Raw genomic sequence first — 24152 nt, 5'->3', positions numbered from 1 at the left:
ACATACCATGGGATTGCTATGTGACAACATGGCTTCGATTTGACCTCTTCGGGACTTGTTAAAAGGCTTCGATTGTCCACTGTTCCCCTACTAACATCAAATAAAAGAATACTCATCCTAAAATCTAACTAAAAGAATAAAAAAATAAAATTAATATAAAATATTTAAAAATTAATTGAAGCTCGATGGTTTAAAAATTATGTTGCGCTACCGAATTTTTAGAGTAATTCCTTAAATTTAACCATCATCTTCCTCCATTTTCCACGACTCTCATTGGCCTTCCATTCAATTCCAATCCTTTCCTGATCTATCCATTTTTTGCGTTCTTTTGCAATCTAATTACCTGCACCAACACAACTAGAAGAATACCTTTAATCATGGTTGTTACGGGTTAAATCAAATAGAGCGTAACTGTAATATCTCGTTTTTTTAGTAGTGTCAGAAATAGTGTTTCGGGACCATAGCTCCGATATTAGAGCTCATGTTTATTGTTTAATTAACATTTATAGAGCTATATTAGGGTCATATTAAAATATGATTAAGAAATTTTAATGTTTGGACAGTTAATTAAGTAAAAATGACTAATTAGTAAATGTTGTGAAAGTTAGTTGCTATTAGTAAATTGGGTTTAATAACTTTAGAAATTTAATTTGATGGTCTTAAGTGGTAATTTTACCATCACTATCCATGATAGATGGTAATAGGTTTAAATTTGGCTTAATTGAATGATATATTTAAGGTTAAAGTTGTAATTTAGAAATTAAAACTATAATTAAATAAAACAAAAAGATGTCATCATCTTCGGGCAAACAATTTGGTGCATGCATGATATGAATTTTTAGCCTATTTCTTGTAATTTTTATGTGTTTGAAATCGTTGCAACTAGATCCTGTTAACTTGAACCTTCGTTTATAAAATTATTATAGATTTTGAAATGTACCATTAATGAGTTCTTGATGTTCATAATGTTAAATACTAGATTTGAGCTATTGGTTGTTGACTATGAATTTGTTTATTATGTAATTTTTTTAGCTTTTGTGTTAAGGAGTAATTTAATAAAATATTAAAATGGGTATGGTATTTTTGTGAATTTTGAATATTTTTGGATTGTACTAATATGGATATGACATTGCCAAGCTTAGGGCATTTGGAAATTTTGATAATTTTGGATTTAGAGAATAAATTGTGAGAAATGTAAAAGTTTAGGGAAAATGGGTAATTAATGGACAGTTAAAGGTCATGTGCATTAAATTGAGTATGAATTTTATATGAAATTAATATATGATATTTAATGACTATTTTAGATCAAGATTTTAATCAAAAAGACAATAACCGAGGGAAAGGAAAAATTATGGAGTAGTCCTTGCATTTTAACCAAAAGTGAATAGTAGGTAAGTTCATAGTTATTTGTTACTTAATATGTTTCACTTGTAATTTATATTATTATTTTTTTGTTAGTTGATCACTTTGTATCAAATATATATATGAAATTGAGAAGTGGTTATTAGTAGTGTTTCTTGGATTTGAAATGAATTGTATGAGATTGTAATGAGTTATAATATGTATACGAAAATGTTGATGTGCCTTCATTGCACCTTGGTGCCCCTGTAAACACTTCGGTGTCCCTGATTGCACATTTGTGCCACTGAATGCACTCTGAAGCCCCTGACAACACATTCGTGCCCCTGAATGTACTCTGGTGCCCCTAATTGCACACTCGTGCTCTTGATTACACTTTGGTGCCCCTCTTTTGCATCTATGATGCCCCTAAAAATGACTGAGATTTGAGTATGTGAACCGAGTAATGATGAAGTTGATTAAATGATATAAACAATTACATGGAATTGACATATTCTAGTTATGATGAATTCTTCAAAACTTATAGACAAAACAATTGAAATTTTTAGTTATCTCATTATAACTTTTAAGTGATTCCTTTACTTAAAGCAAGTCAAGTAGAATTTGCACTACGATCTTACTAAGCTATTTAAGCTTAATGATTTTTATCATGTTATTTTGTAGTTAACAATTGTGGACGATTTGAAGGACCGACATCAAAGCTCACACTATCCATTTACTTTTGGTAGTTTTTATATCTCTTTTTGGGTTGTGGCATGTATATAGGTTTGGTTGTAAGAAGGTTAATATTAGAAGTTTTGGAAGATATGAAAAGTTGTTTAGTACTTCTGAATGTGTTATGTAATGTTGAATGGTAAACTATAATAGTATGTTTAGAAGGTAATAATGTGGTTGGTTATGAAAGTTGAATTGAGGTTTGCTAATAGAGAAAGTTTTGGTGTAATGTTTGAATGTTTGGTTATAATACAGGTACCTATAATGGTACATTCGTTAGAAGTTTAAGTTAATAATTTTGATATGTTTTAATAGTATGTTTTGATTGTTGTGGTCATGGGATGGTTTTTGTTTTAGGTGTACCTTATTGGGAAATTTTTGGCTTGATTTTAGCTTGTTTAAGGGGTTAATTTGGAAGCAGGCGCCTTAGAACACAAGCTATTGTAGCAACCCCTTTTTGGTAAAATCGAAGCAGTGGGTTTGGGACCACAAATTTGATTCTAAAAGGAAAATTTATTTTAATGTTATTTTATGATCTACAATACGATAATAATGTCATATGAAAATTTCGTAAAGAAATTTTACCAATTACAGATTAATTTAATAAAGGACCAAATTGCACAAAGTGCAAAAGTTGAGTTCTAATAACTAAAGGGATTAAATAGCTATGAAATTCAAAATTTGAGGTCCTTATATGAAAAATAGACCATTAAAAATGCTTAGTGGTTAAGGATGGTGATTCATCCATGGAAAATTAATTAAAGAAAATGATGAAATTGGAAAGTGAAATTTTAAAAGATGAAAAATGATAAAAATAAATGAAAATATCATCAATTTATCATCATCTATCCCAAATAAAACATGGACACCATATCTAAGAGAAAGTGAGCTCAAGAAAGTTATTTTGGCTTAATTAGGTAAGTATTCAAGTCTCATTTTTAGTAATTTTCATGTTTCTCAGATCATAATAGCTTAATTTTGCTATCTCGGGGACTAATTTATAAAGTTATCAAAGTAATAGGGTTTTCCATGGATGGGTATGCTGAAATTTTGAAATTTATGGTAGAAAATGAAAAGCTGTTGATAGATAAACAACATTTATAAAGTGAATTTTGATGAAATTATGATCTTAGGACTAAATTGTAAAGTTGTAAATTTCATGGAGAATTTTGAATTTTTATGAAATACATGGGCTATAAATGTTATATGAAAAAATTTAGTTAGGCTTGGAAGAAGGATTAAATTGCATGAATTTCATTTTCCGAGCCTAAGGATGAAATCGTCATTAATTAAAAGTTTTGGGGCAAAATGATAATTTTGTCGAAGATATGAATTGAATTGAAATGAACATAAATTAATGTTAAATTCATTCATATAGATTTGGATAGACCAAATTCAGAGTTAGAACGAGGAAAAGATAAAGTGTCAAATTAGTAGATTTTACATACACGAACATTTGTCGAGGTAAGTTCGTGTAACTAAATTATGTATATTTATATGCTTCAATTGAATGTTGTGTATGTGAATTGTACAAATGGCATATACATGAAATTGATTACATATCTGAAAAGCTCGATAAATATTAAATCTTGTTTGAATAATGGAATTTGTTGGATATAGGATTTCCTAAATTGGTTTTAGTCTTGCATATGTTGCGAACACGCCACAGCTCCTATGAGTATTCCTTTATAAGCCATATCGAGCTTCCCGTTATATAGTTCCTGTGAGCATCCTAATCGGTAGTGATCTTGCATGTGTTACGGACTACTGTAGCTCTTTGTGAGCATCCTGTTATATGATCCGTTGTGATCCTGCAAATATTGCAGACACAAATGCAGCTCTTTGTGAGCTTTCCGTTTAAAGGCTCTTCGTGAGCTTCCTGATTAAAAATTCTATATGAACTTCCTGATTATGGCTCTATGTGAGCTTCCTGTTATATAGCCCAGATAAGCTTCCTGATAGGCTCTTTGTGAGCTTCTTGATAGGCTCTTTTTGTGAGCTTCCTGATTAATGGCTCTTTGTGAGCTTCCTATTATATGGATTGAGAGAGGATTTGCCGATTATGTGTTTTAAAGAGCACTCCTGAATATGAATTGACAGATTTTTTATTTGTACACTTCGAGTGTACTACCTATGTATCCATTGATATTTTAATTGATTCAATTGGCAAAATCCTGACATGGGAAAATATGAACATGAAATGTATTATTACATGCATATGCCTGAAATACATGAAAATGATAATACATGATATATGGAAACATGAGATAATGTTATATGAAATGGAATTTGTTTGATGAATATGTTCATCTATGATTATATATTTGTACAACTCGATTATACTACCTGTGTAACCATCGACATTTTGATTGATTTAATGGGAAAAGTTCCAACATGAAATAGTCTAAACTCGAGACGAATTATTATGAAGATGTACTTGAAATACATGGATATGATTTGTATATGTTATATGAATACATGATGTGGAAAGCATATTTATATGGATATCTGATTATTGTTGAGCCCATACCTATTTCTTGATATTTATATGAAATATATGACTAACAAGGGTGATGAGGATATGTGTTAGGGCTCGTGATCAAATTGATTAAATGTGCCTTGTATGTTTATCTTGAATTTGAATGATTGGTAAGTTAATTACCATGTTATACGAGTTTACTAAGCATTACATGCTTACTCTATTTTATTTTTTCCTGTTCTATATTAATTCAGAGGCTCGTTAGACTGGAAGCTTGGCAGAGATCACTCACACTATCCATCAGCCCATTTCGGTATATATATGATAAATTAATTATGGTTATAATGGCATGTATAGGTTATTTAGCCAATAACGACATATAAATGTTTTGAAGGAAACTAGCCATTGGAATGGCTCGTGTTTAACATATTTTGATATGTTTGTAAGTAAATCTATCATGTTTGAAGAATGAATGTAATCTTGCATATATGCATTTGGTAACTACATAAGTATGAATGATAGATTAACATGATAGTAAATTGTCATCTGAGTTACCTAAGGGAACATTGGTTGTATATGATATTATGTCATGTTTAAGACATGATTTGGACTTGTTTTGAATACTTTGATATGGTTTGTGAATGTGTTTAAGTGTTGGTGTAGGTGAAAGACAAGATCGGTGAGAAATGTGGCTTGAAAAAAAATAGCCTATTCTCGTCCACACTGGCAGAGACATGGGCGTGTGTCTTAGCCGTGTGTGACACACGGCCTAGCACATGGACGTGTGTCCCCTGCATCTTTAAAATGTCAAAACAAAATGCCCAGAATTGATCACATGGCCTGACACATGGACTTGTGGCTTGGCCGTGTGACCCCTAAACCTACACACGGTGTAGCACACGGGCGTGTGACCCCTACACCTAGGAAAAGGTATTGAGATTTTCCGAAAAATTCTCTGAGTAACCGGTATAGTCCCGACCTATTTCTAAAGCATAAATTGGGTCTTAAGGGCCCATTCGAGGGACATTATGATTGAATATGTTTGATTTCAATTATGAATAGTAAATGATATGTGTAAACTGTTTTTAAATCTGTAAACTCTGGTAATGCTTTGTAACCCTGTTCCAATGACGAATATAGGTTAGGGATGTTACAACTATCACACGACCGTGTGCCACACACGGTCGTGCATGTTCTGTTAGTTTTAGTGCAGGTTTCACATGGGCTGAGACACGACCCATGTGTCTCAAGTCAGTGAGCTACACGGGCTAACACACGGCGTGCCACATGGCCGTGTGAATCAAACCAGTGAGTTACACGGTCTATGACAAAGGTTGGAACATGATCGTGTGTCCTTACTTTGAATGCTCACACGGCCTTGTGACCTCTATTTTCCAAATTTTCAACTTTTTCCTAAATTTATGTTTTGATTCGTTTTGATCCCTGATTGCTTTCAAACTAATTTTAGGGCCCCGTAAACCCAAATTAAGGCCTATATGAATATTTATTCTATGAATTGATATATGTTTATAAATTAATTGAATATTTTTTCTAAATTAAGATAAATTGTTCTGTTTGGTTCTATAACACTTTGATCCTTAATCCGAAAATGGAGACGGGATACAGGTGTTACAGTAACATTCCTCCTTAACTGATCCCTCACTTTAGGAATCATTACCACACTAGAACATTTCTACGACGCGACAAAAAATGGTCTACCCAATAGAATGGGATATCCCAATCTTCCTCAAAACTGAGAACTACAAAGTCGATAGGGATTATTAATCCTTGTACATTGACCAATACACCCTTGAGTACACCTTTCTAGGTGGACCAAGGATCTATAGACTAATCGCAACATTATAGAGGTATTCTTTAATTCCTTGAGTTTGAGTTTCTAATAGATCAATAGGGGCATTAAGTTTATGATAGCCCTTAAATTGCACAAGGCTTTACTAAAATTTCGATCCCCTATCTCTTTTGGAATCATGAAGCTACATGGATCTTTTAACTTTGAAGGTATCTCTTTAGCAATTAAAGCACTACATGTGGCATCAATGACAATTTGCTCGCCCTTTTTCATTTTTTATGTTGTTCCATTATTTCCTTTAAATACTTGACATATTTCAGGATTTTATCAATTATTTCTAAAAGCGATAAATTGACATTGAAGGATTTAAAAAAATTTAAAAAATATATATGAAATATATCTCGTCCCTCTTTTTCTTGTCCTTTAATAGTGTCAAAAATGATACATTTGTGGGTTAGACACCGGATTGTCAAAAATATATATGAAATATATCTCGGCTTTGTATTTACCGGATTAGACACCGTTTCAGATTTCTCCTCGACCGGTTCATTGGCCTCTTCCTCCTCGATGGGTTCATCGACATCTTCAGGAACCTTCTCTTCAAGTATGGGTGTTTTTGGTTTTCAAGTTTTTTCCTCGATCGCAGAGGAATCGCATTTGAAAACTCTTTCCCATCTCTCCAAGGATTGTTCTCTGTGTTATTGGAGGTACTTTGGCCATTCTAATTTTGAAACATCGTCATTAGCTAACCAATTTGGTCACAGAGGCTATCTATTCGGGATTTGAGTCATTCACAGTGGCTTCAACTTGTCGAATGTTTGTTTTCATCATTTTCATCTCCCCTTCTAATCGGTCAAATCATTGACCACATGCAGCATGGTCATTACACCCTAAACCCGATTTGATGAATTAGTTTCGAATCTTGAGCGTTACCACTCTCATATAAGAGAAGCTTAAATCTACCTACACAAATTACAATTGATTTTAACTACTTAATTAGTAGAATTCATAATACAATATATCAGTATAAACATTGAAGAATTTTGGTTATGATACATAGGGAATTGTATTCCAAGTATTACTGAAAAGATGTCCTAGTCTAGTGTAGTTGTCTTGATTCAAAGGTTTCTATGTGCCAAACAGATTCAATTATGCCATCAAGTTTGCTCTGTATACATAATAATCTAATATACTGCTCCTTGGGTGTAGTCTTGGCATTATTTTCCCCTAGGTACAGCCTCACATTGGACCTGAAATAGAAAACATAGTCCATATAAGTTCATGAGAAATTAGTGGGATATAATCATTTATACCTTAGTCGTTGCTTTCCATAAAGGGGTGAATAGTCCATCACCGTCAGCTTATTTTCTTATATTTTTAGTTTTTTTGTACCAGGAACAGTTTACCATTAATGAAACAAAATCCTTCATTCCATCTACTATATTATGGTCAATTTCCTTTAGATTATTTCATCAGTGGCTTCATCCTTTCGGGACTTCTTTCTTTCAAACTCATTTTGATCATGATACCTTTACTCAAAGTTTTTTCACGAAACAATGTTTGAATTCACTTTCCTTACCTTATCTTTCTTCGACTACCATTTCTAGTTATGGTTCACTAATAAACGCCCTTCATCAAATGATCAAACGTAGCCTTTGCTTAGGTCCGTCCTTCATTTTACTTAGACCATACTTTAAATTCGCCACATGCTTTGGCACATTCTAGTTTCTCTATTATTTTCTTAAGACTATGCAAGATAGGCCATAACATTTCATACGAAACTCGCCACAAGAGAGGCTCATTAGAATATCTTATCGGAGGTGTAACATGATCCACCATAAGGATTTTTTCCTTCTGAGTTCATTACAACTGTTGTTCCTTCAGAGTTCACCGTAAATATCATTTCTTTCTCTTAGGGCCTACCACAAAGGCATTTCCTTCAGGTGGTTATGATAAGGGTCATTCTTTAAAGTACATCACAAAGGCATTCCCTTCATAGATTGCCATAGAGGCTTCCTTTTTATAGATAGCCACAAAGGCTTCCTTTTAATAGATTGCCACAAGGACTTTCTTTTCATAAATCGCCACAAAGGCTTCCTTTTCATAGATCGCAACAAAGGCTTCCATTTACTAATGTGTTCAAGATAGGGATCCGCCTAGACTCACTTTTCATGAGGCTTGCCCCTCATCGCACTAAGTCACACAAAGAACCCCCTTTGGGTAATCACCTTCCTTTAGTTCTTTTCCATATGATTCCATAACTTAGCCAATTTCTTACAAAATATGGTGTCATGGCTATGGAATTTTCCTTTCAGAGATCACGTCTAAAGTCTTGACGGACCCCTTAAGACGACTCTGAGGAGACAGACACAGACTTATCATGTTTAACCCCACTTTTTTTAGAACTTTTCGAATAGCATACAACTAACACGCATATACACAATCTAGACATCTAGATGTAATCATACTTTAACTCCAGGATTCCTATCACTTACTTATGCTCAACAGATCTATACAAAGTATGTATATCATTCTCAAAAAACATTAGTATGGTCATAGACAGACTTTAATAACCATACATAAGGTCACATACATAGCATATTGAAACCTCAAGAATCAAAACATCATCTTTTAGCAACTCTCTTACACATCTACAAGTACCATCATTATAAAAACAAGAGTCAACATAGAGACTCACATGGTTCTCTCCTACTGCATTTCACAACTCCAAATCCAAACTCCGATCGTGAAATTGGTAACATCTACTACTACATAATAAAGAAGCTTATCAAGATTTATTCATGTACCCCTTTTCCCATCATTTTTAACATTGAAAATCCCTAAGGGTGCCCTTTTGTCCTTTATCTTTCCGATCTACCAAGTCCAACAGATTTACTCTTCATAACACAATATGCAAAGTCTGAAATCATACCTCAGTGTGGTGTATCCACTGGTAAAGATCCAAATCTACAACTCCATTTTTTTAAGAAAGAAATTTAGCTCTAAAGAGAAAAAGAAATTCTTTGGGTTCCTTTAGATCTATCCAAAAATACTTCTTGAAGAAGGAAGAAGAAAACTCCATCTTTTTTTACCTAAATTTCAATATATAAAATCCAAGGTCTTATTGGATCATACCACGTGTCATATACTTTCAAAGCTACCTTTACAAATGGTTTACAACTGTAAATAGAAATCCAATATTTTTATATTTCTGGTTTGTCCCTTTGTTCCTTTCCTATTACCTCTTTAGAATGTAACTAGCACAACAACTCGATGAATTGGGCATACAACACCTTTGGCAATAATCCCTTACTTATAAAGCTCTCAACACTCTTACCAGATCTTTTCTTCTTTATAACTTAATACATTTTAAGAACAACCCTCGCTTAATAATCTGATACATACTATATGCCCGATCTATACGCTAGAACAACAATTGGGCGGATAGCAGTACACCACTCAGGTTACTTCGATGTACCCACCAAATCCAAAACCCATCCAAAGCTGAGTGTTACAACTCTCTTCCTCTTAATATAATATTGTCCTTTTAATTTTCTAGTTTCTTAGAATAGCATTATCTACTAATACCTTACCATTTGCGCCGAGTGCATACTTCTACTGGGAATTTTTTTCATTTTAGCTGTCACCACAATTTCTATCACACTTCCCTCTTTATGACAGATGTTAACCTCAATTAGAGAATCTGAATAGTTTCCTTTGAAATAAACTTCTCACGCAAGTTTGTTTCTATAAAAAAAAAGTATTTGAATACTTCATCAATTACTTTGCAAAATTGATTGAAACCCTAACCTTTCTGCATTCTTCATCTCTCACTTCCAATTTCTCTAAGGTAACTGTAACGCGTAGGTTTGTGCAAGTGTACACAGTCATTATCAAGTAATAAGTAAGTATCGAGTTATTGTCTGCACAGGGATTGTATTTGTGTTAAGTTACCTAATTTGTAAAATTATATTAACAATTTGGTAAATAAAAACACAATATAGTTGAGAAGTGACGATTAAAATATATTAAACTAAATGCAATGATCCCTAATGCAAATTATCATGTGTATGCAAACTATATGAATGAAACAAATTTTAGCAAAATTAAACACAATTTGCAACAACTATAACATAAATAAACTAGGACAATTACTTTAATTAAACTCAACTTATTATTAACATACTTAATAACATTCGAAAAAACATTCCATAGCAACTCGATCTTTCATTAGTTTGGAAACCACATTAGGTCCTTTTGGAATCCTTTACTTATTAAATACACATTTTACTGATCCTTATTTACTAAGGGTTTCTTAGCATTCGTGTGAGGTAACAAGGACGTGTCAGGTTTGAAACAGTTTAATCACACAAATCTAAAAACTATGCAGAAAACAAAGCTTGGTCAGAGTTGTTATGCAACTTGAAATTTAATCGGGTCAAGATCTAAATTGAGCATGCACATTTCAATTCTATGTCCACTAACCGTCGTCTAGTCAGAATCGCTCAGCTAATTTAGGTGCATTTCAATCACGTATGAACGAAATACAGACTTGACTTTAATTGAAAACATGATCGACTGAGGCACAAACATTATAAGCATGAATCAAATAAATATTATTTAATCAAAGCAATCATCCTAGCTTAAATAAAATTAAGCTAACATTGTTGTAAACAAGAACAAAGGACACATAACAAACATTTTTAGATTAAATTAAAGAAAGGAAAAATTAAACCCAAATCAAAGTGGCTGTCACCCAAGACTCTGACTGACTAGGCTCCTTCGCTTCCTTTGCTTTGCTCATTTGCTGATGGTTCTCCTAGGTGGCCGACCAAGGGCTCTTTAAAAGGATTTAATTTCTAAAATCTCTATAAAGAGATGATGCTAGGCGTAGGGAATGGAAAAGGCTAAGAGAATTTGGAGAGAAGAGAGAATGATGAATAGTGAGGGATGATGAATAAGGGAATAAAGGGGTTATATTTATAGGTGAAGAAAGGAGGATAGTTTGCTAAAAATAGGAGGTTTCATCTCTTCAAGCATCTTAAAGGGGTGGCCGGCCATGAATTGAGGAAATTGAGCTGATTTTTGCTTGATTTTTGCTCAATTTGAGTGCCACAACAACTCAGGACTGAGACTAGGTCAAGTGCAAATCTTTGGGCAAATCTCTGATTTCTTAAATATTGCAAGGACCTTGTGCAATTAAACCAAAAATGGTTTATGTGGACAGCCAAGTGTAGCCGAAAATTGGGTTGACTTGGTCTCCAATTTGGACGGTTTTGTAATCCAACAAAGCTATCAGACCTGTCCAAAATAAATCAATAAGTTAGAGGACCAAGGAATAAAATTTATCCAATTTAATTAATTAATAAAAGCCCAACTTATTAATGAAATATTTTAAAATAAATTATTAAATATAATTTTATATTTTATTATTTAATTTAATCATACATGGCCCATTTTATGTCTTAAAAATATAATATACTCAAATCAATATAAAATAAGCCATTTTATGCATGAAAACTATATAATAAAGGATAAAATCACATTTTAATAATTTCTATGTCCTAATTTCATATTTTCACATATTTCATTAATTTATTAAACAATTACTTAATTTTAACAACAAATTTAAGTAAAAGGTGATAAATTACATAGGAAAAATCCTATATATTTTTTAGTTTACAGTAGCCCATTTCTTCTTTCATTTTTCAACTTTTTATTTCCAGTCATGAGAAGAGCTAGTATTAGAGTGAGGAATCTGACCAGACTGTTAGTACCATGAATTGCGAAACTTCACCACACATGGAGACTGAGATGTGTGATTACACCACTAGAGAAGAAATGAATCAGTACTTAGGGGCTCGAGGTCTCCAAAACCCAAACTTTGCCTATGACTTCCAACTTCCCCAACATTGTTGTCCCAGTGATAATTTTATGGGTTTCATCTTCCCACTCATTCTATTAGAGGAAGATTTCCATTTTCCACTCCACCTTTTCTATTGTGTCGCACTCAAAAGTTATGGCATTGCACCAGGGCAATTATCAGCCCTATCTTGGTGGACATTACTAGCACTTTTCGTCGACTGTTTTATACACCATGAATGTCCACTATTGGGTGTTTTCCGGAAATTTTACGAACTCAAGATTCAGAGAACTTGGGGTACTTTTTAGTGTACGACAAAGACATGAACCTCTTATTAAGAACAAGATCTCAAATCTCCATCTAAGAAAATATAAATTCATAAGGGTGGTCAGTAAGTTAAATTCTAGTTCTGGTTTCCCAACTAAATGGTCCTTTCCTCAGGAAAGTGTTTGCACTAAATGCCAGTCAGAGGATGCTCACCTTACTAAAAGGCAATACTAAAGGTTAAAAAGGGGTCACACACTTGATTTAGTAAAGTTGGTTTCAATCAAAAATGTATTTCAACATGACTTGAAAAATCTAAGTCCAAATGGATACAATCTGACCTTTTCACCACTCAAACAATGAATCCTTTTGTGTTGTCCGCCTTTAAGACATGGCCATATAACTCAGACAGTGAACTAGCTCACATCTTATTGAGGCACATTAAAGAGCCTCCACCATACTCATATCAATTTGTAGTCTTCACCCAAGGAATTGGAAAATTATAACTTTAGATCAACCTAATTCTCCTGTTGATGATGTAGGATCTCCGTCTCTGTAACCTTCCAAACCCGGCCTAGACGTTATGGCTAGATTGAAAAGGCTACATTAGCCACCAAAATGGCTAAGCTAACTTACGTTACTTTTTAAGATTTTAGATATACTCATTTTAGAGAAAATCGTAGTTGTACTTTGAGTTAGCTTAAAAGCATTCATTCATTAGGTCGTGTATACTTAGGATTCATTTTATTGTTGACAGTGTTGTTTTAGAAAAATCGTTTGCTTGTCGCTCTTCTTTAAAAAAAACTCAAAGTTAAACTAATACAGATGAAAAACCATTTTTCAAATCATTTTGGAAAATTAGTTGCCTTATCAATTTGTTTTTCAAAAACAATTCATTTTGCAATGTAGTGGAAACTAGGGAGCAATATCAAATTTTACTTAAGCCTGATATAATGTATTATCCGGTTATTATGCTTGAGTAATTCATACATGCAAAAATTCTCAAAACAAGAGTTACCAAGCCACAGATCAGAGATAATTAAAAATTACAAGCCAAAACCAATAAAGACTTAATAATACTTATTAAGAATTATCTGAGGTCCAAGGTGATTCTCCGAATGCCGAGCCTGATCCTAATTTTGAGGTTTACCTGAAAAGTTAGACACTATTGGGGGTGAGCTTATGAAAAGCTTAGTGTGAGTCAAACAATTATTTAAACAAACATAAATATCGAATATAGTGAAACAGATTAGCTTTAATAGAAGAAAACAGATCCATAATAGGAATTTCATATCACTACATAGCCATTATCAAATTGATGTTAAATGGCGTATGAGCATAGGTCATCATTTATTTGAGTAACAATCATTAATTTCGATACCATTCAATACAACAAAATATAATAAGTAGCATAAATCAATAAGATTCAAATATGTCATGCACATCATGCAATGCAAGAAGGTTCCTACCCATAACATCCGCTACACACCACGAGTTCCCCAGTACTCGTCTGCCAAACTCCAAAACATTATGAGCATAGCTCGATGTGGTAAAACCACCAAATAATCAATAACACATAAAATCTGTCAGATATCAAATAGTACGATACAATCACCAATAACATATAATATACGATAGAATCACCAATCCCCTCGGTACTCCAAGTGCAGTGCAATGACTACGAATAATGCGGACTTAATATGCTGCCAGTACTCCACGGAACTCCTCCGTCAACCACAAAATACCAACCCAATGCATATGCAATATGTCACACAATTTCATACATAATCACATCTCAATAATTTTCACATTCATTTGACATGCTCAGGATGTCCTTAATAATCCCATACTTTCAATAAATGAAAACAATGTTCCAATCTTTCCAATTATCATTGTATTGGTATCAATCAATATCGTTCAATAAATTTTCATTGTGCATAAATAGCACCCTTTTCAATAAACAATATAACAAATATCTCATGCATTTAAATCATACATAAGTTTAATATCTCAACACATTATATCATTCAGTAAAACATTCTCATCTCTCATAAATCAAATATGCAATTACAAACTCAATCAAACATTGATACTATCGAACTAGCAATTTTGCCAACATGTTAATCTTTTAAGGCTCGAACATACTTGGTTCGACCACTCACAAAATCAATAATTTGGCTATTAATTCAATCCAATCAGCAAGCTAATTTATCAAATATAACATGAAATTTAACATTTTCAAATAATTTTATGAGTTTAGGACCCACACCTTATTTTTTGCTTCACTGTAGCACACTAGCGAATCTTCCAATTTTCTTTAACAATTCCTTAAATGAACCTAACCCAAAATTCAGTATAAATTCAATAATTTACCATTAAACCAGCAACCAAACACCAAATTATGAGTTCAAACCAATCGTTGAAATTATAACTATTTTATGAATCTAAACTAGTTAGATTCCTTACACTGTATCAATGCAAACCGTACATATAATCGTTCTTTGCCTTTTCGGATGGTTTGGGGTGTTTGGGTCAGCACATAATTCAATGATATACTGGAAAATCATTAGTTAATTAATGATTAAATTCCTTCATTTAATCGAATCATAACATTTGCCCAACAACTATGTCGAAATAACAAACTAGTTACCCTTAATTGCACTTACGCTTCACGATTTGTGGGATCCAAATGGCTAATCGATCAAGAACGTTTTTCCCTAATTTAAATGGGTTTAAAATCTGATTAGGAGGGATAAAAAAACTCAAATTAATGGTGGAAAAATATAGGCAAGAACCAAAAAATAAAACAGCCCCCTTTCTTGCACATAGGCGCACGCACCACCACCAATGGTGGCCAAAATTGGGGCTGAATTTTAAAATGGTTTGAGATCTCATTAAAATCTTGAAAAATAAATTTTAAATCATTTAAAATCCCCAAAATTTCACATCTAGAAATTTATTTTTTAATAGACAAGTTTAATTAAGAAATTGAAGAGAGAAGAGACCCTACCCAAGCTAGTTGAAAGAAACTGCTATGGCACTTTCTTGGCAATGTTCAAGATCGATCTTGGAGTTCAAGATTTTAGATTTTGGGCTGATTTTAAGGATGAGAAATGATAGTAATATGGTGTAAAATATTTTAACAAATCTTGTGTTCAAAAAGAAAAGGAAAAGAAAATAAAGAGATGGTAAAACTAGGTATAGGCGACGACAACAATGGAGGAAAGGAAAAAAATTGAAGAGAAAATAGGAGAGGAAGAGGGTGAACGGCTTGGGTAGATAAAACTTATATTTATACTTAGGGTTCAAGGGTACAAATGGCACACACATTAAAAAAACCAAGGATTTTGCAAAATTTAATTATTTCGCAAGGGAAGGAATTCGAACTTGGGACCTTATTTCATTTCCATGATTTCTCATATTTCTTTTAACCATTATACTTTTTCCTCATTCTTGAAATAATTTTGCATTATTTATTTAAAAAAAAAAGACATGCCACATACTAAGGTTTAAGGCAAAATTTGCAAAATAATAAAAATGATGCGAAAGAAGGGATTTGAGCTTGGGTTTCAAGAAACGTTACACTAACACTTAACCAACAAACCAATACCTCATTTATTTCCTAAAAATGCATAAATAATTTTAAAAAATTAAGGCTTGACCACTCTCTCTCGATTCACAAACCCGATTCTGGTAACCTCTGATTTTTGGGATGTTACATTCTCATCTTTAGGATATGGACATTTCTTCAATTCTTAAAGAGAGCTCGACACAAGGAGAAGACTACTGTTGCTCCACCATGTAAAATAGCAGTAAAGATCACAAGGAAAAGGGCCAAATCAAATGAGGGTACTCAAGAATCTGATAGCAATGAATGGCCTCCATTATTGAGGCATAAGTCAAACAAGGAGCTTATTGCTACAGTCACCCACTCATCCCTAGTTTTCATCCTTCCTGAGATTCCTCCAGTGCCTGAAGGTTCTATCCCTCAAACGGACTCTCCCAAGCGTGCTTCTGATCCCTAACCATCGGAGAATCCTATAGAGGACAACCCTCTAGTCCAGTCAACTATTTTTCCTTCTCAAGCACAAGTTGTACCACTGAATCAGGTTGCAACTTTCCTTGGTGCAGTCTAATAGAGTCAGTTCCATCTTCCACGTCTCTTAGTTCTATCTTTCAGCAACAACTAAGCTTGATACCTCAACAGCTAAGAGAAGTTTTCTCTTCTTACCTTGCATCTAATTCTTTAGAGGATCCTTTATCTATTATGGCTCAAATCTCAGAGATCATGTGTCTTGAACATGGTCTTTGGAGTGGGGCTCTCAGAGAGGCTAGTAGGTGTTAAAATCCTTGACATCTAGTGAAGAAGCTTGGGCTGAACTTCACCAAAATTTTCAATATTCAAGCACTTTGATCGCAAGGTTGTCTACCTAGATCACAACTCTGAAGAGCAAGCATGAGTATGTTTAGACAAAAAATAATCAATTGGAAGATGATATCAACCACTTAAAGAATGAAAATTCTGTCTTAGAGAAGTAGTTCAAGGTTCAACAGGAGAGTCACAAGGCAAAGTTGGAGATGTTACGCCAATCATACAATGAAACCATCAGAAGGTATGAAGAGGACAGTTAAAAGAATCTCGTTGAGGCACTGCCTAAATGGAGATCAAATTTAATTCTACATCCCAAGTGGCCTATGGCCCTCTTGATCTTAGAAAGGTAGACTTTAATTTTCTAAAGGATACCTTTACGAAGTCACTCAACTTTGATGTCTACCATCCTAAAGGCGAGGAGTGGGAAACTTTTTAGAGCAAGTAGAAATAATTAGTTGTCTTTTCCACTCCTACTATGCCAGTAGCTGGAGATAACAAGGAGCTTGATAGATGTTGAGCAAAATTCTGAAGGTAATCCTCAAATAGATGAGGTTCCTATTGAGCTTATTGACCAGCCTGCCAAAGAAGGTGTTAGCTCTAGTTTTCCAAGTATTTTTATATAAAAAATGTTAAAAATCCCCTACTTATATTAGCAAAAATTGTTTATAAGTCCTTAAAATAAGTTTCAAAGTGTTGGACAAAATAAACTTTAAAAAAAAATCCTTGAACTAACTTAATTTTTTAACGAGTTTTTAAAGTCTGAATGACTTATACCGATACTTAGGTGGACAAGTATCATTAGAACTCAAGATAAAAAGACCCTAACGAAGCAACAAAATTCTACCGGTAGAACTGGGAGTTCCACCGATACAACTCTAGGTTATACCAATACAACCTGGACTTCTATAGGTGGAACGCACTCCAGTAAGTAAAATGGTTTTGGCCTGGGACTTCTATCGATACCCTGGTCCATTCTATCGATACAACCAAAGTGCTACCGATACCTTGAGGACTTCTACCAAAATAAGTAAGTCAGTAGCCAAAGTTCAACATCCACTGCACTTCTACCGATACTTTGATGGATTTTACTAATACCAAATGAAACCCTTAGAGTTCTAACGATACAAGAGAACTTATACCGATAAAGCGAGCCCAATGGTCATATTTTGGAAAGACTTCTACCGATACAAGTTTTATTCTACCGATACAACAAAGCTGCAGACTGCATTTAATGTTTGTTTCTAAGGCTACAATGACTCCATTTTGTTTCTAACGGCTACAAACATCCACAAGGTTGTTAGAGGACTTAAGTAAAAGGTAAAGGCTCCCATTTGAAGTCAAGAACCTAACTTCTAAGAACTCAATTTTCCAATCTTTCTCAATCTTTTGCTAAATATTTCTTGTACACACTTATAGGTTAAGTTTTCTATCATTCTTTCAAGTGTTGGAAATTCGTGTGAGAGTGATTAATTGTTGATTATCTACCTTTTAGAGGTATCATCTTATTAATCATTATTTTTCTCTCATTTGTGAGGTGTTACTTAAGGTTTTGGGTAGAAAAAATTAAGGCGAAGTGGTTCTATCTTACCTTTAAAAAGATAGGGATTTGTAAGGTTAAACCTTGTCCTTAAATATTCAAATCTAGTTGATTTGGGAAATCTTAAGTTGATGAAAGCTAATGTAGTGGATGTAGGCAATTGAGGTCGAACCACTATAAATACTTGAGTCATTTTATTTTTTCCTTTCCCGAAAACATTTTAGTACACCAATTCACCTCCCTCTTAGTGTATTTTAATCTCAACAGATGGAAATTGGATTTTTTTTTTCTTTTTGTTCTTTTAATTTCCCAACTATCAATACAAATGGATTGTATAAGGTTTCTAGGTGTACATTTGAGGTGATATAAATGTAGAATTAGCATAAGTTTTTAGTGTTAATTGGTATCAAACTTGTATGTGGTTCGTCTTGATAATATGACCATTTAAAGGTGATTGTAACTTGGGGTTTTATTTGCTTATAGTGAACCTATATGGTTATAAGCCAAATTGTTATGAACTGGGATTAAATATTTGAATTGGTTCATGTTATGTGATGGTGCCATTGAGGAATATTGGTTAGATGTTATGGATGTTGATTTGTTGTATGTTGTAGTAGGTATTGTACATTCCCATGAATCGGTTTAATGGTTGATATAAATGCATGTATGGTTCAATTAAGGAATTAATTTTGGTATCTTGCACAAAAAAGGGGCATTTTTGAACCACATGGTTTGACACACAGTCGTATGTCACACAAGGGCTAGTGACAGGGTCGTGTGTTCTTTAGAAATTAGGAAGCATGCTTATCACATAATTCCTGAATGCTACACAAGCTAGCCACACGCCCGTGTAAGTACAATAGATATGGTCACCTGTGTTCCACACGGCTTCAGTGACATACACGGCTGTGTGACCTCTGTTTGTAGAATTTTCCATGCAATTTTGTTATGTTTTCAATTATGTCATTATTTCTCAAGTTGATTTAACAGCTTTCATAAGATCGATTGAGACTCAGATATATATCTATAAATCATATTATATTTGGATTATGAAATGCTTTATTCTTTAATTGAATGTGTGAAGTGGGATTTTTATGTAATATGTTTCGTTAACTATTGTAGCATCCTTAGGTTGGGACCGATGACCAGACAGAGTGAGGGGTGTTCCAAAACCACATAAATACATTTCAAGCACAATTTAATCATTCGAATCAAACTGATGTTTAATACGAGCATAGGAATCAAATTCAAACATTTGTAAAATTTTAACATTATGTCTTGAGACAAGAACTTTATGTCTCAAGAAAGGTGATTTGCCACAATTTGTTATGGAAAATTAAGCTTTTTTTAGTACTGAGCTTGCATTCAAGTGATTTTCCGTCCTTTATGTTCATTTTTAAAATTATTTAATCTTGAAGTTAAATTGAATAAATTGAGCTTTTAGAGTTGTTTTATGACCTTTTAGGCCGATTTGGACCTAAGGAAGAATTAATGAGTTGATTAAGGGTGTAGGACGACATTTTAGCCAATGAGTCAGTGGACTACCATGGATGTCGCAGCAATTAAGAAGAAAGTCGTGGCATTGAAGTAAGCCTCAACACTTAGCTGAATTTCAAGCTCAAATACAAGGCACTCTACTAGAGATGATTTTGCAAAATCCAAAAGAAAAAGTCGAGACACTCTATAACATCCCTTAGCCCGTCAAGAGGACATGGCGTGTATCATTTAGCCAGACAGATCGCCTGATGGATTGGGGCATTACTAATGGATTCAAATCTTTCGGCTTAACTTAAAACTTTTAGAAAAATAATTATGAATATTTTCCTTGGTGTAAAAGTCATTTCTCTCTTTTTTCATTTCGTAATGAATCTTTAAAGAAACTAATAAGAGTTATAAAAGAAAAAGCTATCATTCAACTATTGCCTAGTTATGGTTTATATATCTATATCATAATAATTCATGATCCACAAATCAAGAGGGTTTGACATACACTATCAAAAGAATGGGCAATTCTCTTTTAAGATAAAACAATACAAATGAAGTGGTTAATTGCAAAAAGTTAATTACAAAATATATGTATACGCCATCCACTACATTGCCATGCATGATACAAAAATAAACAAGTGACTCACTCGCAACCACAACTTTGGCATAGTTCCCTTCGACAAAACCTTCTTCTACTATCAAAATGCCTGAGGATGAAAAGTAACAAAGTAAGTTCATTTTAGCTTAGCGAGTTACAAAATAGGCACAGTTAAATTTACAAGAACTCTGATAAACAAAAACATTAGTACTCATAAGAAAAGAACAACAGTCTTTTTTTGTGAGACTCTATTATACAGACATAATATGTTAGTTGTCACCCGTAGTTCCTTAGCAACAATACTATGGCAATCTAACAAAACACATACAGCACTCAGGCGAACACATTCCACTAACTTATACACATCTTCCATAACTCTACATGGTTATCAACAACCCACCCTTGTACTAGCCTCAAACCCATATCTTAGAAATCAAAATCACATATCAGTCATATTTATTTTCATTTCATATCCTTGTTAAGTCGAACATGCGTTCTCCCTCAAGTTCGAGCTATGATCTATCAGACCTATTTGCAATATAGTTGCTCTACCAGAGGCATCACATATAGATTTCATTTCCACAATTTTCATGTATTATAAACTTTTTGGTAGTAGGCTCGTGCAACAAGGAGGATATTTTTACAGTGACCATACTCATACACATGTCTAGACACAACACATCGACTCATTTGCTGTAAGAACAACTTACCATACTCAACTCACATATCATAGAAGTTTCATAACCATAAATTTTTTAGTATCAAGCTCGTGCAACAAGAAGGGTGTTTTTGCAATGGCCATACTCCCACACACGTCTAAACATAACACATCAACTCATTTGCAGTAAAAACAACTTACCACACACAACCCACATATCATAGCTACTTTACCGGAGGCATCACATATAGGTTTCCTTTCCACAATTTCCACATATCATAAACTTTCTAGTATCAGACTCGTGCAGCAAGGAGGGTGTTTTTATAATGGCCATACTCATACACAGTGGCGGAGCTATGATATTAATCTTTGGGAGCCAAGCTAAAATTAGAAGTCCTATGTAACAGTCGATTTAAACATATAAACAATCGAATAAAAAAATAGTATTACAACATGACAATCAATTTAAACATATAAAAAATATATTCAAAAGAAGCAATATTCCAACAATTAAGGTGAAATAGCATATCATTACTGAAAATTGTGCATAACGTTCTTTCAAGGAAATAAAATCACTAAATATAGAGTCTAAATCAAAATTTTCAGCAATCTCTCTCTCAACATAAACAACAAGATTATCTGTAAGAAACTCATCCTCCATTTTGTTGCGAAGCCTTATTTTGACAATTTTCATCACTGAAAATGCTCTTTCTGTCGTTACAGTTGAAACAAGAAAAGTCAATAGAAGATGAACTAATCTATCAACAAGAAAATATACCTTTGACATATGTGTCTTTGTTAATCCTTGACAAAGATAAAAAATTGTGGACAAATTCTACAATTTCGGATGATTGGAACATTTTACTTATAATGTTGCAGTTGATACTTTAAGGCTACTTCTTCTTACTTAGTGAAATCAAGAGGGTAATATTTTTCCCAATATAACAAATATCATCCATATTGAAGGATTTATAAGCATCCTTTGGATCCAAAGCGGAGCTAAGGGTAAGAAGATCAATTGTCCATTGATTAAATCTACTATTTAGCTCAAGAAATTGAGTATCTATAGCAGCATTGAATATCTCAACCTGATAATGGTGCTTCATATTGAAATAAACATGTTGGTGACGATCACGTTTTACCACATATAGAGAATCCATATCGAGAACCTCAATATTGTGTTTTTCACAAAATGCTTTCACAACTTCCAACAAATTGTTCCAACCATCTTCTCTCAACTTTTGTATCAAAGCTTTAGTGCTTGAGACTAAGTACATAGCATTTACTGTATCTTGGGATTTTTGTTGTAGAAGTTGACAAATTATATATGTAATACCAATTATCTCTTTCACTAGATGTAAGATAAAAATAAAACCAAAAGATGTAATCTTCTTATATGTTGTAGCTGCATCCCCACGGATAGAATAATTAGAACTATTTTCAATAATATTTTCTAGAACAAAACAAGTAAAATCAAACATCCTTATCAAGATACAAATAGAACTAAAAAGAGAGCTCCAACAAGTTTCTCCAGCCCGTTTCACAGTGCCAAATGTCCTTTACCAGTTTCAAGTTCATCAATTTCCAACATATTTGCAATTTCAATTGTTTGGGCAGCTTGTAATTGATCATGGCATTTGCAAGAGGCACTAATTATATTAAGAATGAAATTCAAATCAGAGAAAAAATTATGAATAGGAATTACCTTTCGAGAAGCAGTAACTAATGCCAACTGGAGTGGATGAGCCAAGCAATGAACACAATATGCGTAGGGACAATCATTTAAAAACAATGCTTGCAAACCATTCCATTCACCCCGCATGTTGCTAGCACCATCATATCCTTGACCTCGGATATTTTGAGTAGCAAGACAATGCCGAGAAAGAGCAACACATATTTCTTCTTTCAAAGTTATTGCTACAATATCTTGGACATGTACAAGATCAAAGAAACGTTCTTTTATAAATCCTTTCTCATCAACATATCTCAAAATAATAGCCTTTTGCCCCATTTTAGATTCATCACGTGCCTCATCAATAATGATACAAAATTTAGAATTTCCAATATCTTCATGAATCTTATGATGCACTTTATTTGCAAGAATACGTAAAATCTCCTTTTGGATCATATGAGAAGTATATTTAGCATTTCTTGGAGCATTGTCCAAAATAACTTTGGAAACTTTATCATTATAGGAAGCTAACAATGTAATCAATTCAAAAAAAATACCTCGATTTCTTGAATTCAAGGTTAAATCATGACCTCTAAAAGCACATCCTTGCAAAGCCAACCATCAAACAACATCAATTGAAATCTTGACTCATAAGCAATTATCTTTTTTTTAATCTACACTTTGTCCATTAATAACCTTTTTAATGTGTCGAGAATGATTTAACAAATCTTGACAACTTTTCTAAGAATTATTATGTTGAAAGCATGGATCTTGGCTAACATGATTCAAGAAAGCACACCTTTTTCCATCATTAACTTTTTTCCAATTATTAAAACCTTTAACAGTGAATGCATCCATTCCATGATGAACAATTTGTTTTGAGAAAAGATAGCATTAGAAACAATATGCTGCATATTTAGTAAGGGAATACTCCAACCCGAGAAATTTGGAAAACCAAGAAGACTAAAACCTTCGAGGATGCTTGTCATTAGAAAGTGGGTACTTAGACAAACGTATTTTGTATGACCCCATTTCTGAATATGCTCAAATGACTTCATCTCACTGATTAACAGGATATTCCCATATTTGAGCACGTAATCTCGAATCCTACTCTAGATTATTAATATCAAAAAAAAAAGATTTGGATGATCTTCACTTTCAAGTCTTGGACATTTAGAAGTATTAACTTCGATAGTTGAAGAATCTTCATTGCTCACTGGTCGACTAGCATCACAAGTATCATTACCTTTCCTCTTAAAAAAAGCATCAGTTGACTTTACCTTCTTCATTTTTTACAATCGACCTGAAATTTAATTTTATAAAATTATAAAAATGTAAAAT

General features: G+C 33.3%; 1 protein-coding gene across 1 annotated transcript; it reads right to left on the bottom strand.

The window, feature by feature from the left end:
- Nucleotides 1-22032: 22032 nt before the first annotated feature.
- On the bottom strand, nucleotides 22033-23150 carry LOC108462437 (uncharacterized). Its single transcript, XM_017762383.1, has 2 exons — nucleotides 22703-23150; nucleotides 22033-22592 (listed from the first exon to the last, which is right to left on the bottom strand). Exons 1-2 carry the CDS (start codon nucleotides 23148-23150, stop codon nucleotides 22033-22035), a joined length of 1008 nt encoding a protein of 335 aa, XP_017617872.1.
- Between the last annotated feature and the right edge of the window lie 1002 nt (nucleotides 23151-24152).

This window comes from Gossypium arboreum, chromosome 13, assembly GCF_025698485.1.
Source record: "Gossypium arboreum isolate Shixiya-1 chromosome 13, ASM2569848v2, whole genome shotgun sequence".
Lineage (NCBI taxonomy): Eukaryota > Viridiplantae > Streptophyta > Magnoliopsida > Malvales > Malvaceae > Gossypium > Gossypium arboreum.
This window is presented reverse-complemented; position numbering and strand designations above follow the sequence as displayed.

What these genes read in the sequence shown, in the direction of transcription:
- LOC108462437 (XM_017762383.1), bottom strand. Translation starts at nt 23,150, where the DNA reads ATGGGGCAAAAGGCTATTATTTTGAGATATGTTGATGAGAAAGGATTT. An exon ending in AATTGATGAACTTGAAACTG is followed by an intron (nt 22,593 to 22,702) that starts GTAAAGGACATT and finishes GTTTTGTTCTAG; the next exon opens with AAAATATTATTGAAAATAGT.